Source organism: Raphanus sativus, chromosome 2 (assembly GCF_000801105.2).
Source record: "Raphanus sativus cultivar WK10039 chromosome 2, ASM80110v3, whole genome shotgun sequence".
In the NCBI taxonomy this organism is placed as follows: domain Eukaryota; kingdom Viridiplantae; phylum Streptophyta; class Magnoliopsida; order Brassicales; family Brassicaceae; genus Raphanus; species Raphanus sativus.
Window position 1 is genome coordinate 27,115,894 of NC_079512.1, and position 17,293 is coordinate 27,133,186.

Here is a 17,293-nt window from a genome sequence, read left to right on the forward strand (position 1 = left end):
GATAGAGAATCAATAATTATGTTAAGTATTTTTGGTGATTTGAGTATACTTTAACTATTTTAGATTTTTACATTTGACTATTCATATATATTTTCAATTATTTAAACCAACTTATAAGTACCATATATATTATAGATGTTTTTATATACATTAAGTCTAAAAATAATATATACAAGTATATAAATCTATTTCAAATACATTCAGGTATCTGAAATACTTCGGTTCGGATCGGAATCGGTTTCAGTTCTCTAAATACCAAAATTTTGATATTTAATCAATTTCGGTTCGGGTTTTATACTTCTTTTTGGATCGGGATCATTTCAGTTTTTTAGATTCGGATTTTTTGCCAAACTCTAATATTGACATGAAAAACAACATATTTTGTAAAAATATACACCCGCACGGGCGTGCGGGTCAAAATCTAGTTTATATTAAGAGTTGATCAGTAGGATTCTTTGCGGATGACTATTATTATATTAAATAATCCGACTGAAATATACTAACCACCTTTTTTTTTTATCAATACTAACCACCTTTAACATTCAAAAATCAGTACTATACTAAAAGGAGAATAAGCTCAAAGCTCACGGTATCCACGTAGGATTAATAAAATCAACCAATGAGAAAGCTTCATCTCTCCACATCATCCCTGTTTTTTTTGACGACAAAATCGTGAATCTGGACATTTTCTGTGAGCTTTGAAAATTAGCTTTATCCCATATTAAATCCAACATGACAACCTAATACAAACTCAGTTTCGCAGAAATCTAATTTCTTCTAAAGCGTTCCGGACTCTTCCACTTCATCTTCATCGGTTGCTCTCGGTTTCTGATTGCTCCTCTTGATCAATCACTGGTGCTCCTCTCTCTATATATATTGCTGCCATATTTTTCTCTGCTACTCCATTCCACAAAGCCGTCAATCAAAACTCAACGAATCAATGGCTAACAACAATGGGAAACTCAGTTGCTACAGCTCCAGCCAATGGTAAATCGCTAAAAGCCCTCACCTTTTTGATCCTAAATTTAAGCGTTATAAATATGTTGAGATGACATCGTGGTGGCTGATTTGGTAGATTATTGCTTTGTTGTTTCTGCTTACTCTCCCCTATGTGCTTTTCTTTTTGTCGCAGTTTGAAACATCATGTTATTCCTAATATTTGTCTGTCTTCATCAATCGTTAGTTTGATTATAACTCTATGTGATTGCTTCTCCTACAATCTTTTCAGATATATTGATTCAGATGATAACCATAGAAGAGCTATGCGTCAATTTTGATAAGGTGATTTACTTGGTCATTTTATCAATCTACATTTTGGAATGTATACAATTCCATCTTCTTTTAGCCAGCATTAACAAAGCCATACTATGTTCTTGGGCAGCGCATCAAGTATCTAATTTGTTGGATATCAATAGCTTCAACTTTGAATTCATGTACCAAGTATATACAAGGTAAACTACTTTAACATCTCAAATTCGAATCAATATTTACAATAACACAATGAGTATATCAATTATTTAAACATTGGGAGTCAGCTCTTGACAGAGTCACAGATGGTCAGGTTCCATTCAGTTGAAGATTTCGAAGCTAACTGCAACATGAGTGGTGATTTATATGGTAACTCCAGGATTCCATTTGTTAATAAAAACTTTCCACAACGTCATTGTTTTCTTTTACCAGCCTATTTAAAGGTCACTCATATTAATTTATTTTCAAATTTGAAGATGGGCAGGCCGTAAGAAGCTGATCGATGGGCAACAACTCCAAGAACGCTCCATAAGTGACATCACCAGCAGAACGAGCAAATGACCTTGCCCTGTGATTGATTTACCCACATTTATATATAAACATCAAGTGCAAAGGACCGCTAGCCTATCTACCCCTGTTGTCTTGATCACAACAGTAAACACTATACTGAGTTGGTGATTACACATATACGACTACGTAAGTCACAATATAGCATCCTTCATTATAGCTTTTACGTCAGTCGTTATTAGTTTGTCTTCATATTCCGTTCTGTTATAATCTAAACTAGCATATACTTGGTTTATTTTTTCAAATAATACTTATCTCTACATGTATGTTAACGCTCAGCTCCATGCAGTCTCTAAATTTATTCACAGATACAGACTGGAAATATTTGTACACGGTAATGGGGACAAAGCAACTTTTGTTCTTCTTGGAGACACTGGTACGGAGCTCATTGGGCGACAAGTTTCTGAGCTGATGAACAACTATGTAAAAGTAATTAACTTTCTCAAAAACTACACAACTCTCGGGACACTGTCAATTCTCTCACTTTGTGTTGGAAACTTCCAGGTTAATGAGGCTAATGGTGAGTCATCCAACCCAGCGATGAGTTGTGATGAAGAAAACAAGGCCAACCGCTAGCACTTACCTCACTGAACAATGGCACTTGATGGCCCCACACTCATCACTATATTACAACTACGTTTTGTTTTACGCTGCGTAGAGTGTACCCTTCTTTTACAGAATTTTTTTTTTTGAAACTGAAAAAAAAAAATAATAAAAAAAAAAAATAAAATAAATTGTTGCACTTGCAATCTATAGATATTTAAACATTTCACATTATAAATAAATTGTACCCACATACAAATGTTTATATTACACAACTCAAATTTAGATTGTGATCAACATTAACCACTAACATGTAGATTTAGTCATAAATATTTCATCAGATTTGGCACCATTATTCTATAAATGTATACACGAATGAATATATGTACACACAAACATATATATATATATATACATATATATTTTTTGTTCGAGTCATGTTTCCCAGTAATTTAAGCATCATTCTAATATTATCTCATTGTAAATGTAATGTGACTTTTACTAAATCGTACTTTGGAAGAGCACTTTTACAAATCATCATATACAGTACTGTTAAACTAAAAAGATTAAGATATATTTATGGCTTGATTACACTCAGTAAATCACATTACAACTATTTAAAAAAATATATATTACCTCCAGTCTATCATATATACCATAGATTTTTCCATCATTTATTTATAATGTTATACCAAATAATGTAAAGATCAATTTAGGTTAGAACATCACTGATTCATATGCATTTTGAGAAGGCATAGACCATTTCTAAAAGTTTACTCTATTTTTAATTTTAAAATAGAATATCATTGAAGTATAATCCATTTTTTACTCTACTATAGAGTAAAAAAATAAAATGGGGGTTCAAGCATTTTAACTTTAAACTCTACTTTAAGTGAAAAATGGAGTTGAGTTAGAGATGCTTTTACAAATTTTAGAAAATTTGCAATTTACTTTTCGCTTTTATGACTCTATATTAAAACGTTTAATAATTAATTTCAAAGTCTAAAATAACAATGGAAGTATGTTTCTACTCTAACATACAAACAAGGTATGTTAAAGTACTTTTATTTAGTATCTAAACATTAAATCTTTAATTTTACATTTTTATAATAAATACTTATTTACAAAAAATATTGAAAATAAATTATAGTTACAAAATTTAAATATTTATTTACCTATTCTTCAATAATATTTTAATAATTAAATCAGATAATGTATAACAAAATATATGATACATAAAATAATAGAAATTTTAAAATATTAAATATAGAATCTTTGAAATTTTTATAAGAAGTTAAACATGATTACTAAAACACTAATAGAAACTTGAATTATGTCTAAGAAAGAGATAGACATCTCACTAAATGATTAATAAAAAGGGCTTTATATATTGAATACAAATTAATGATATTTCAAAAAATAATATTTCATTCTCATTTGTCAAATATTATATCAAAACAACTAAATGATATGATATAATATAACATAAAATAAAATTAATTAATTTATAAAGTTTGTTATTTAAATTTAAATTTAACATTTAAAATATATAAATTTTATGGATAAATAAACCGCGCGTAGCGCGGTTAACCCTCTAGTATTTTTAAAACTAAAACACATTAACTAAGAAAGATTTTAAAGCAATCCCATCAACTAAAAGTTTGACAAAAGAAACCTTCAACTGCAATTTCTGTTATTTCGTTGACATTTACCGAATAATTTTGTTGACATTTACCACTTTCCGTATAGAATACAAATGTTAACGGTTTATAAGTTGAAGATTCATAATGTTTGAAAATTTAATTGAAGAGTTTTTTACCAATTTAAAAATAATCGAAGGATTTTATTGCTAAAAGTTATCAATTGCTGTAAAACTTTTATCTGTCACTTATTATGCTGTTATGCATCGTACGAAAACCCTTGTCAACTTTCATGGGTCGGATAATAATAATGGGCCTATAATAAACTATACAGCTACAGGCCCATCTAATAAACACAGAAGAAGACTGCGCAAACACTAAAACAGACTGAGACACTCACAGGCCGAAGATATTTTTAATGATTGTATTTAATTTAAAACATTTAACAAAATTAAAAAAAAAAGATTGTCGAGTCACGAGTGCTGATCGCTGGAGCTAGAGAGGAGATTCGAGAAATCAAATTTGAGCACGAACCTTATCCATATATAGAAACACCTCCGAGCAGTGGGGCGATGGAGGAGAAAACGACGCCGTTACAGATCTCTGAAGATCTTTCCCGGAAAATAACATCTCTCGCCGCCGGCGAAGCGCATACCATCGCTCTAACAGGTAAAAAACAAAACAACTCCACAGCTCTCATTTAGTAGTAGACAGAGAGATAGATTCCTTCTTTCTTGAGTTGATTTTTGATTTTTTTTTTTTATTTGGCAGGCGATGGATGTGTTTACTCGTGGGGAAGAGGAATGTTCGGCCGTATCGGGACGGGGAGAGAGTCAGACGAGCTTGTTCCAGCTCGAGTCGAGTTCGAGTCCCCAGCAGCAGCTCGAATCGTTGGTATTGCTGCTGGTGCTTATCACAGTCTCGCTCTCTCAGGTTGTTTCTTCTCTTCATATGCCTCAAATTCACTGTTTCTACTAGCATATATGTGCTGCTGATTTTGAGTGATGAAAGTATGGTTTGAGATGTACATGATACGGATATAAGCTTGTTAGTGTGTATATTTATGAAATTTTATATGATATATGGATGTGTATTGACCATTTCTCTTGTAAGCTTTTGGCAGAAGATGGCTCGGTTTGGTGTTGGGGTTATAACATTTGTATCCTTTATTTTGATAACTATTTTATTTTCATGCTCTCTCTTCTCTATATAATAATGCCTTGGATCCTTGACTGGTGAATGGATGGCCAACTTGGTTTTGATGGGGAGAACACCTCGGCTCCACGCTTGATACAGAACTTCTTTGATTCAGGTGGAGAAGCTAGATCAGACTTAAAGGTATTGTCACTTGGGAAACGCTTTCTTTAGTTTTGGTAGTCAAAAGCCTGAAGCATTGTTACATTTTGGGTATAGGTTTGTGCTGTCAAGGCTGGATCCATGATGTCGCTTGCCATTGATAATGACGGAGGTCTTTGGATGTGGGGCAATGTTCCTCCTCCACAAGACACCGGACCTGAGCCTCGTTTGTCTTTCACAAGCGTCCCGATTCCGTGTCCTGTACGGGAGTTCCATGGCCGGACTGTTTTGAAGGTTGCGTGTGGGGATGAGCACGTTGTTGCTCTTGTTGGTTCTAAGGAGATCCCAGAAGAATCTGCGTTGTATTCTTGGGGTAATAATCATCATGGCCAGTTAGGGCTTGGGGATGGAGAGAGCCGTGCAAGGCCTCAGATTGTGGAGACGTTTAATCAGGAATCTGGTCTTACGGTCTACGACATAGCTTGCGGTGCTCACCACACAGCTCTTCTCACCTACAGGAAGGAGACACCGAACGGACCGAGCGTTTGCTGGACATTCGGGTTTGGGGAAAATGGTCAGCTTGGGCGTGGAAGCACCAAGAGCTCATCGGTTCCAGAGCCAGTTTCAGAGCTCCCGGAACATGCTCACTTAGTTTCTGTGGACTGTGGGTTGTTCCACACAAGCGTGGTGTCATCCGAGGGACACGTGTGGTCATGGGGAATGGAGAGGGGACTGGGGTTATGCCCTGATGTGAATTTCTCAGAAGTGGAAGCAGGAGACGACAGTGTACCAAGAAAGATCTCAGGTGGGTCAAGATTCCGTGACCCGGTTCAGGTTTCTTGCGGGGCTGCACATACGGTTCTTGTGGCAAACGGTGGTTACAAGCTGTGGTCTTGGGGAAGAGGGAGAAACGGAGTGCTTGGGACAGGGAACGTTATGGACTGTTATGTTCCTACCCCTGTCTTCTGGCCGACAAATGAGCTGAAACAGGACAGTGAAGAAGCGCCTAAACCTGATGATGACAAAAGCTCATCAACGGAGGAGATTAGACAGCTACAGTCAAAGCTAATGGTGATGGAAAGATATGCAAGCATACTCCATGGATCCATATTTGGAAAACCTTTCAATGAAGAGGAAGACATCCCGTATTCGTTACGGGTTTCTGGGTACTTCGATATGGGAAAAGAGTGGGGAGAGATGCTGGAGAGTGCAGATAAGAGTCAGCTTATGAGGCTTCAAGCTTTCTATGAGGACATGATTAGTAGGGTTAAGGATAAGGTGTTGCAGAGAAGGATTCAGGAGATTATGAAAGATTGTCTTCAATCATCATCAGCCCCTAAACAGTAGTAATATCAGTTGTTGTATTGATAATATTGGTGTTCAAAAAGTAAAAAGTTGTACTGATAATATTAGCGGGAGAAGAGAACATTTTTTTTTTTTGTCATCCGATGGATTAATATTGAGATAACCGAACATTACACAACGCATTACACAAAGCTGGCAAAGGAACAAATCCTTTCCGGAAACATAAGCCGACGAGGTAAACAACACCACTCGGAATCGAGAGTAAAAACAACAACGAGAAAGCTAACATAAACTAAAGCAAAGAAGGCCAGATTACTACCGGAAAAGAGAACACCCCCAGACACTCAAGGACGAGCTTACCTAACGAAGACTCATCCATTAATAACACCAGAATGAAAGATCATCGAGATAGACTAGAAGCACACGAATATCACCAACATATAAAACTGAATCGAGAGAGGTTAGAATCCTTAACCGTCGCTGAATACACCCTTTAATCCCAACTAAAACTCGCCATTGGACCTTGATTGTACTCTCTACGCGCCTCATACGCACCATCACTCGACGACAAAGCCTATAAAAATTTCCGAACACGTCTTATTCACACAGCCGGTAACTGGATAAAAACCACTCCAAATCCTGGACAATAACGACCAAATCAGTGGAAATCAACCAAACTTGGAGCAATCACTCCAAGACAATAACATCTATCTCCTAGAGACGCAACTCAGTTGCAAACGGCGAGCTTCAGCGCACAAACACCACTTCACCCACCGCAAAGCGACATGCCTCGAAACTCATAGCCGACTCCTTCAGTTTCACCTTGGCCTCTTCTCCGCAAGAACCCAAACCATCAACGCCTCAGAAACATCGAAACAAACAAACCCAAGATCTTTAACACTGTCCAGGTCTCCACCAGAAGCAACCAAAGAAACGTACTAGCAAACCGGATTCAAGAGGCCATCAGCGAGAAAGGAGCAGGACTCCAACGACCTGCCGACAAACCCTAAAAGCTAAAGCACAGAAGAAGCAAGAAAACCAAGCTTCACCGGAGGAGGAACGATCCACCACCGTTATACTTCAACCAAGACTCCAGATCTGAGATCTAGATCTGCTTCCCAAGTTCTTCTAGTCACCACAAAGTACTAAATAACAAAGACAGAAAAGAAATAAAAAAAAAATCAAGCCAAAAAGCCTTCCTCACACAGATCCTACACTGAGACAAGCTCAGGTCACCGGAGGGGAGGAAACAGGAAGGTTCACTTTTTCTCTCCATGTCCCTTTTTTTTCTTTTTTGGTTTTGTTGAACAGTCTTCTTTGAATAATTTACTAAAATTTGAACCACGGAGAACATATATACTTAGAAATCATTTTGAATAATTTACTAAAATTTGTTGATTATTGAAATGATGCCTAAGAAAATTAGTTAAATGGGTAAATAGTTAACGACTTAAGTTAGGAGATGATAAATTTTCTGAACTAAACTATAATTATTAATTACTATGTTCATAATCAAAAATCTAAATTGGCAAAAAAAAATCAAAATAATATTTCTTTTATTTCAATATAGATGATGTTTTAGTGATTTTTGTTGTTTTATAGTAGAAAATATTTGCACAAATGTAGATTACTTTAATTTTATCAAAAATAATGTAGCCAATTTTATTTTTATTATATCTATTATAATCAAATAAATTAGTTTTAAATTATAGTTTTAGTAATATTATTAATAAAAAGTATTTTTTTATATTGTGCATTGAAATAAAATATCATCTAATATAAAACAGAGATAATAGTATAGAATATTATAAGGCTTTAAAATTTTTAAACATGATTGTCAATCATTTTTAATATTTTTTGGTATCAATTTAAGTGATGTTTAAGGATTTTTATTTTGTTTCATAACAAGTGGTATTCTCATAATTCTATATAAAGTTTAATATCATTTAAAATTTGTGACAAATTATAAAATATTGTATTTTTATTGATTGATCTAGTTTATTTAATATTATTTTATGTACCCAAAATAAATTGTATACTAGTGACTATAAGATTTTACAAATTCCTCTTAAATATTTTATTTGGAACTCTTTTAAAATTTATGTTTTTCTTTTCGGAAAATTCGAGCTAACCATGTATTTTCGAGAATGCCCCGTGAAAATCCTTTTCTACAAGGGGAATTAGGGGACATAACCATTACTGGAAAAATATTAGCCATATAACCATTATAAGGCATATGCTATGATATACCATATATTTTCTACAATATATACAAAATTGTCCTCATCCTTTATCATTTTGCACACGCGCTTCTTCTTCTTCTTATTTTTTTGTTTTTTTTCCCTTCTCATCACAGATATCACAGAGGCCTTTGATTTGGCAACAAACTTTAGAAAGGATCCCAATTTTCTATCAAAGGAAATCAAGCTAGCTCCGATGAGATTGAACAACAACTGATTAATCATAAGATGAAACAATTGATCATTTGATTACTTTTCTTCGTATATTTGGTTGGCTTTACACTTTTCTTACTTTTCGATACATGTTGATTACGAAACGGAGAATACGCAGAACCATCGGAGAAGATAAATAATACATGTTGCATTCTACTATTCTATTTTATAAACATAGTATAGAAACATTTTTTTAATGTTTTCTACTCCTTCCCCCTCCCCCTCCTCTCCTTCGCGGCTCTCCTACCTCTCTCCCAACCCCCCCCCCCCCTCCTCTCCTTCCCCTTTATCGCGGCGAGGCATCACTGTCACTCTTTCTTAATTTATAAACGATTTACATTGTGATGTTTCTATGTATCATGTTCTCTATACTATTTAATTTATATAGTATAATATAATGTGTTAGTTATGTATAACACGTTCATGTGTTGTATCGAGTATTCCATACTATGTTGGAATCTTGTATAGTATAGTTACTTAACAGATGAAACCCAACCTTAGAACTAGTTGCTCTCTCTCTCTCTCTTTCTCTCAACCTTAGAACTAGTTGTCGTTTCAGTCTATACTATTTATTTACTATCTATAGTATAGTATAAATAACTACTTCAATTTAAGGTGGATTGAAATTGTAAAAGTAGAATTCTCAAATTTTCAGCATGAGATGTTGGCGGAATCGCAGTTTAGATAACTAATGCTTATGGGTCCCATACATTTTTATTTTTAGTAATATTTGGATTTAGAGTTTACGCTATAGGGTTTGGGTTTAGAGTTTGGGTTTAGGGTATATGGTTTGGGTTTGGGGTTTAGGGTTTGGGTTTAGGGTATATGATTTGGGTTTGGGGATTAGGGTTTGGGTTTAGGGTTTAGAATTTGGGTTTAGAGTATATAGATATTTGGATTTAGAGTTTACGCTATAGGGTTTGGGTTTAGGGTATATGGTTTGGGTTTCGGGTTTAGGGTTTGGGTTTAGGGTATATGGTTTGGGTTTGGGGTTTAGGGTTTGGGTTTAGGGTTTAGAATTTGGGTTTAGGGTATAGATTTTACGCTATAGGATTTGGGTTTAGAGTTTGGGTTTAAGGTATATGGTTTGGGTTTGGGGTTTAGGGTTTGGGTTTAGGGTATATGGTTTGGGTTTGGGGTTTAGGGTTTGAGTTTAGGGTTTAGGATTTGGGTTTAGGGTATATGGATTTGTGTTTGTTTGTTTGTTTGTCTTTGCCTATACTATATGATATTAGTAAATAGTATAGAACAAATTATGGTATGGGTTTAGAGTTCAGATTTTAGATTTAGAGTTTGAGTTTAGGGTTTGTGTTTAAAGTATATGGTTTAGGTTTAGGGTTTATATTTAGGATTTAAGATTTGGGTTTAGGGTATATAGATTTAGGTTTAAGGTTTAGGATTTGGGTTTAGGGTATATGGGGCAACCAATAGATATGATGTGTACTAGACTATAATGTAACGGCATATAGAATATATCACCTACAACGACCCAAACACATCTTTCTTCTACCCCATTTTTTTCCTACATTGCTTATATTGGACGATGACAGGAGACCTTGTTGTGACCTTCGCCTGTCAACAATATTGAAATTCATAATATTGAAGCTTTCTCTTTAGAAATGTGCACGTGTCCGATGATCAAATCTTGTATTTAAATATTTTCAGTTAAATTGTACTACATAAAAAAGGTAAATAGAATGGAATACGTAAAATGCATTTACCTATCTTATGTTTCACGCGCGGTTAGGGAGCGAAACGGAAAAACGGGTGTATAATTGTCCCATCCAATAAGCAATACTGTGCAATGGCTATATTCTTTATTAATGGACCTACTATGAATATTCAGCAAATTGCCCCTTTCTACAATCAGTCCAAAATTATGTGATTTTTAAAAAAAAATTTGTGATTTTACTTGTTTGACAAAAAATTGGTGGCACTTGTAGTATCTCATCATCCACCAACCAGTGCAGGACAACAGAAATCCATCCAACAATCATTGCAATGTCCTTTCATATTAAATTTCAATAAATAATGTCAACAAAATCATTTCATTGCCAACTCACTATTGATGTATGTAAAATAGAAATATATTGAAGCCAAAGTTTTTTGGGGCAAAGCGGAATAATATGGAAATATAATTCTATTTTGATAATGGTTGATATCTATGGCTTCGAGGCTCCACATGGGATATGCAACTCTCTCTTTTTTGAACTTTTTCCAAAGGCAACTTGCGTGTTATTTTCCCTTGTATTTTTAATAGAAATTTGAAAATTTTGTTTTCCAGATTTTCTTATTGATAGCTCTTTAGGCCGCAGTTTTTTTTTGTTATCAACTAGTTGATTCATTGATGGAGTTAAGTTATTTGTCCAAAAATAAATAATTAAAAGCATCCTTGAAACGGCAAGCAGCAAAGATAAAGATTTCGACAAAATATATTGTATATTGAAGGCTATACTTTACTACGCACGAATTCGAGTTTTTTCTATTGTATTGGCATTTGTGGTTATATAATTTACAATTATCATAAACTGGATTAATAAGCTAACTATACACTGCAAGGATGACCGACCGTTAAATCAGTTTTTAATAGGTAAGAAATGATTTACACAGCTGCGAGACATATGGTAACTGACTAACTGTCGAGTTCGCTCGATCCTTAGTCCTTGCATATTTAGAACAAAGCATATTAATTTCAAGTGGTCAGATGCCCTTTTATATATAACGATATCAACATTGTGTAGTCTTTTCGTTTTACGATTTTGGTCGATGATAAAGGAGTCGATGATTTCTTTCCGTTTTTGGATTTATGCATATAGATCATCATGAAAAAGTCACAGATACATTTTGATTTAAGAATTCCAAAACCTCACAAAGATATGCAAGAAAAGCTATGTCGGATCCACTATAGATTTGCGTGGTATAATGCCTGATAATAGTTAGTGGGGAATATTAGAGCTACAATATAACCTCTTTAAATTAATAATCGATAAATTAATATACACTAAAAATATCTATAAATTAATATAATTTTATAGTCCTAAATTGAATTTTTGGTTTAATTAGTATATCGATAAATTAATAAAAAAATATAGTTTTGGTGTAGTCCCAACATTATTAATTTATAGAGGTTTTACTGTATGTGGATCTTTAATATAACGAAACCGATCAGATTAACGCGAAACTAAATTCGATAAATTGATGAGAATATATAACTAAAAAAAGTATTATTGACTCTCAACAGAAATAAGCTACAATATGATTATACAGTGAATGATAAAACATAACTTTTTAATCTAATATGGAATAATATATTAGATAAATATTGACTTCCTATTCTTCTTGATCTTTTCAGATTAATCTTAGTCTCCATGTTTCGATAATTTTGATATGCTCGATTTTTCCGATCTCTCATAAAAGCAAAACAAAAAGACAAACCCTAGTAAGAAACCTTAGATGAAATTAACTTGAAATAGGTGGACAGATCCATAAAAAAAATTCACCAGCAGAAAAATATTTTGTTTATGCACAATTTTTATATAATTTATTAGATAACTAACTAGTTTTATTATTTTCATCACAAGTCTATTATAACAACGAAACATTCAACAAATGGAGTCGAATAATCACTTTCAACATAACTACAATAAAACAAAGAAATATCATACCAAAGTCCACACAAAACTTTTGGAGTTTTCAAGCTGTTAGAAATTTTCAAATTTGGGGTTTGAAAACACTGGATATGTAACCCTAGGTCCTCCCCAACAAAACACCACAGCACCAAGTTGATGTAATTAATTTTGTTTCCAACAAAACACCAAAATTAACACCATATCACTAAATTTGATATAATGTGAATAGTTTTACACCAAATTTTGTGTAATACTATTCATCACACCAAATGTTTATAATACATATTTTAATATGTTTTATCTAATAATATGGTTCAATTACTATCAAATTTATAATTAAACATTAATATATTGTATTATTTATATTTTCAGATTTATTTTCACATAATTAAAAAAATAAAGTTTTATTTTTATTTTTATTTTTATTTTCAAAATAAACTATTAAATGACTAATATCATTATCAGATACAAATAATAATTTAGAAGTAATAAAATAATTATTTATCAATTACAAATAATAAAATTTTAAAACTGAAAATATCAAATAATATATAATATTACTTTTGATGTAAAATTTAGTGTTGTTGTTAGAGAGAATAAAAAAAAATTAACACTAAAAACATCAAATTTGCCGTAATTTCAAATCAAATTTAATGTTATTATTGAAAATGCTCCTGACGAGCATAACAGAATGACTTAGACAGATTGATTTCATGGGTATTCCACTTTAAGACGAGTAGTTTAGATATCATCACAGCTCTTTTTGGTGATCGAAAACTTTTTTTTTTTTGATGAAATTTCAAATTTATTCATCCTTTACGGGAAATGACATTTACAAAAAAATAAAAAGTATAACTTTGACTTCTAAGCTATGCTAGCCTATGAGTATTTGAAGAAACCGAAAATAAAAAAGATTCGTGTCTATATAGTGTGGAAAACCCATCGACGCATTAATTCTTCGAGCTTGTGGCCAGCTCTGTACTTGAGTGAGATGATGCATTTCGCATAGCTTTATCTATTATTTTGCACATAGCTTCTGCCGTCATCCAACTAGTGTGATGCCTCTTCGCATTGCGCGCGCTCTCGCCATAGATGATAAATTGTCGTCTGGAAGAGCATTTTGATAAGAATACCATCCATTGTACTCACTCGGTTCTCCTCCATATACTCCAAAGTTAGCTGCCAGTCCGGATCAATATGAGCTCCAATAATCCGATTTGCCAAATCATGCCAGACCGTAAAGGAGTATGGGCAAACAAAGAAGAGGTGATCTCTTGTCTCGTTGACTTCACCGCATAGCAAACAACCTTGTATCATTCCCCATGATCTCATCCTATCACCCGTAGAAAATCTGTTCTTTATTGCCAACCAAGTTATGAAAGAGAAGCGAGGTACTCCTTGTGCAAACCATACCACTTTACTCCATCTCACCTTTTCTTTCTTTCCTCGTATTTGCTCCCAAGTTTTTGTTGACAAGAAGCTTTCTTGATAGTCATCGTCCCCGGCTTTCCATAGAATCACATCCCTTCTATCCTGTGGATCAGGAACGTTAACCGCAGTGATGGCCGTGTAGAGCTCGTGATAGTGACGACTCCGCTGACCCCTGATTGCCCAAGCGTTCTGCTTTACTGCATCACTTACAGTAATCGTAAACTTATAATGTTCTTGAAAAGATAATGAACATTGAAAAGATGTAAATGTGACAGGACTAGACATGTGACATTCTTTATCCTCCTCATTTAAGCACCATACACGTACAGATATATTATAAAGTATGCTTATCTTAGGAGTCATCAACAAGCCCCTTTAGTTATTAAATTAATCTGCGTTTATCCAGTAACCTCTTAATATTTTTTTTCTTATTAACATATCAATGGAATGATTCAAACTAATCATCAAGGAGATTTCAACAGAAGACATTCTACAAAAATCATATTTTCAGATATTTAAAAGGATCGTAAGTAATAGGTGAATATCAATCTTCAAAAAAGAAAATAAAAAAAAGGTAATATCCGTATGACTACAGGATATTGTAATGTAATGAAGTGTTCTCGAATCCAAATTGTTTAGCAACTCACTCAAAACGCGTGTGCCATGAGATCGCCATCTCGTGGTTATTTTTACAGTTTTTCTTAGTAAAATACACTCTCAATTAAAATTTTAGCTAGTTAATCAGATCTGATTTTATCATAAGCTATTATCTCTTTAATTCTAATTAAATTAAACGAGTTGTCTGATGCTATTGTAGTATTCCGTAGACAATACTATATTGTAGTATAATTATGTGAAAAAATCTTTGTTATAACAATATATTGCATGGATGTGTATATATATGTGGCTTGTAATGTTTTCGTCAGCTTGGACAAGTTGGGCTCGCTTTGTGTTTTTCTTGTTTTACCTTAGTTCTCAATTCTCCATTCCAACGTGAATGATTATGAGAATCTAATTTATATTAATTAATAGTTAAAAGACAAAATTAAGAAAACACGTACGCAACAGTTTAGAACGTGAACGGGCCTTGTGGTCAAGTGGCAGTGGACGGGCCTGGGACGCCAACACGTTTCAGGTTCGATCCTCCTGCTATGCGAAACTAAGTCACATTGTTCTGTTCACCTAACGCGGATATGGGTCCATGCTTTAGGACCCATTTGAATGCCCAGGAGAAGGAGTCCATCCGCGGGCTTGCGACTCCCCCGGGGGTTAGGTCTGGTTCCAATAGTGACCCGGGTTTAACCCTTAATTTTTAGCAAAAAAAAAAAACAGTTTAGAACGCTTAATGATCTTGTACTATTGCAATACCATAAAGTTCGTGGACTTTTATTTTTCGCTTATTCACCTGATGATACTTACAAAAAGAATCACGTTTTTCCACTTCTTTTTCAAAAACCAAACCGATATTAATATTTAAAAAACAAACTCAAATATAGTTTTGTACACGTATTTCATTATGGAGCTCACACACGCACCCAAAAAATCCTTACACCACGAAATCAAAAACAAAGAATGCTTCAAAAGAAGTTATTAATTAAACAAGACAATGACGATACAAAAGGAAAAAAAAACTGATTAAAAACTTCGTTAGAGATCCCATGACAAGACTTGGTTGTAACCGTAACTATCTTCCGACAACTCTCCCCACGGTGGAGGATAAAAACAGTAGTCCACTGGGTCAGAGAACACAAACTCGTTTCCAATGTTAACGTCGTAACTTGGACCGAGACTTGGCAGCTCCACGATCTCTCCTAGCTCCTCTGCCTCAGTCCTCGTGAGGTCCATCACCAACACAAGGGACTCAAGCGAAGAATCAGAAGATGAAGACGCAAACGACGACGTGGTTGGTTCCATCTGTGCTGCTTTCAGAGCGGCTGTCTGAATGTCTCGAGGGCTTAGGGAGACGGGTCTAGGGAATGATTCAACAAGTTCAGGGAAGTTCAGTATAGCTGAGCTTCCTTTTATGCTCAAAGCTGCCACGTCGTGTGCACGCGCCGCCATCTCCGGGGTCGGAAAAGTTCCTAGCCAGATACGTGATTTCTTCCTCGGCTCACGAATCTCCGAAACCCATTTCCCCCAGTTCCTCATCCTCACGCCGCGATAAACCGGATGTTTACCGGAATCTTTAACCCTTTTGGTCTTCTTAGAATTATCGGTTTGCTCTACTCTCCTATCTTGGCTCACTAAGTCGGACGATGAGTAGGGGTTGTGAAGCTGAGACACTCTCTCCTTGTGGAGGGAGTCGTCGTATTCCTCGATGGACGTACTCGTTGAAACTGATTCAACCATTCGGATCTAGAGACTAATGCAAATATTAGAAAATGACGATTTGCTAGGGAATTGCAAGGATTCTTTAAAACAGGCTATATTTTGTAGTGTCTGGATGAAAATAAAGGTTTGAGAACTACAGAGGGTAGATAGTGAAGTGATGAATAAAAACTAGAGAGAAACAACTTTGATATGAGAAGAAGAAATGTGTAGGTAAAATCTTGTCTTATCATTTTTCTCAATCACTCAAATATTTATATGCGTTAATATTTTGGACGTGTTATTGTGGAGAGGGAATGGGACCAAAACAATGCAATAAAGGAAATGGACCCATTGGCTCTATTAATTTATTTTGTTTTTTTATAGACCCACTCTTATTTTTTATATAAATTTATACATTTTTTGGTAAAAAAAGGTGTTTTATATTTATTAGTATAGAACAAGACAATTGGAGTCACTATTTGCTATGATATCTTTTGGGTTTTGGACACCACATCAGAATGATAATACTGAAGTATCTATGCCAACGTCCCGGCCGGGTATGAAACTTGTCTCCGTGGAGAACATGGCGAGACAAGCTTTTATTTATTCATTTATCCTTTCTGTATTATTTGTGTGACACGAAAGTTTTTACCTAAGTTTTACTATTTAATTGTCTTTTACCATGCACAAGAACATTGATATTTATTTAATTGTCTTTTACCATGCACAAGAACATTAATATATATATATATACATTCGCATTTACATACACATATACGTATTTGCATATACATGCTCATGTGAAGCTAATCGATGTATCTAAGAGATGAGATAAGCCATGATGACATTTTTTATTTAGAATTAACATATT

At 34.3% G+C, this 17,293-nt stretch overlaps 2 protein-coding genes across 2 annotated transcripts; one reads left to right on the top strand and one right to left on the bottom strand.

Annotated features, from left to right (window-relative positions):
* Positions 1–4,452: 4,452 nt before the first annotated feature.
* On the top strand, positions 4,453–6,738 carry LOC108843446 (ultraviolet-B receptor UVR8). Its single transcript, XM_057002843.1, has 4 exons — positions 4,453–4,667; positions 4,770–4,931; positions 5,122–5,336; positions 5,412–6,738. Exons 3-4 carry the CDS (start codon positions 5,238–5,240, stop codon positions 6,639–6,641), a joined length of 1,329 nt encoding a protein of 442 aa, XP_056858823.1. The 5' UTR covers positions 4,453–4,667; positions 4,770–4,931; positions 5,122–5,237; the 3' UTR covers positions 6,642–6,738.
* Positions 6,739–15,534: 8,796 nt separating this feature from the next.
* On the bottom strand, positions 15,535–16,652 carry LOC108840091 (dehydration-responsive element-binding protein 3). The gene has a single exon (XM_018612916.2). The coding sequence runs from the start codon at positions 16,459–16,461 to the stop codon at positions 15,760–15,762; it is 702 nt and encodes a 233-aa protein (XP_018468418.1). The 5' UTR covers positions 16,462–16,652; the 3' UTR covers positions 15,535–15,759.
* Between the last annotated feature and the right edge of the window lie 641 nt (positions 16,653–17,293).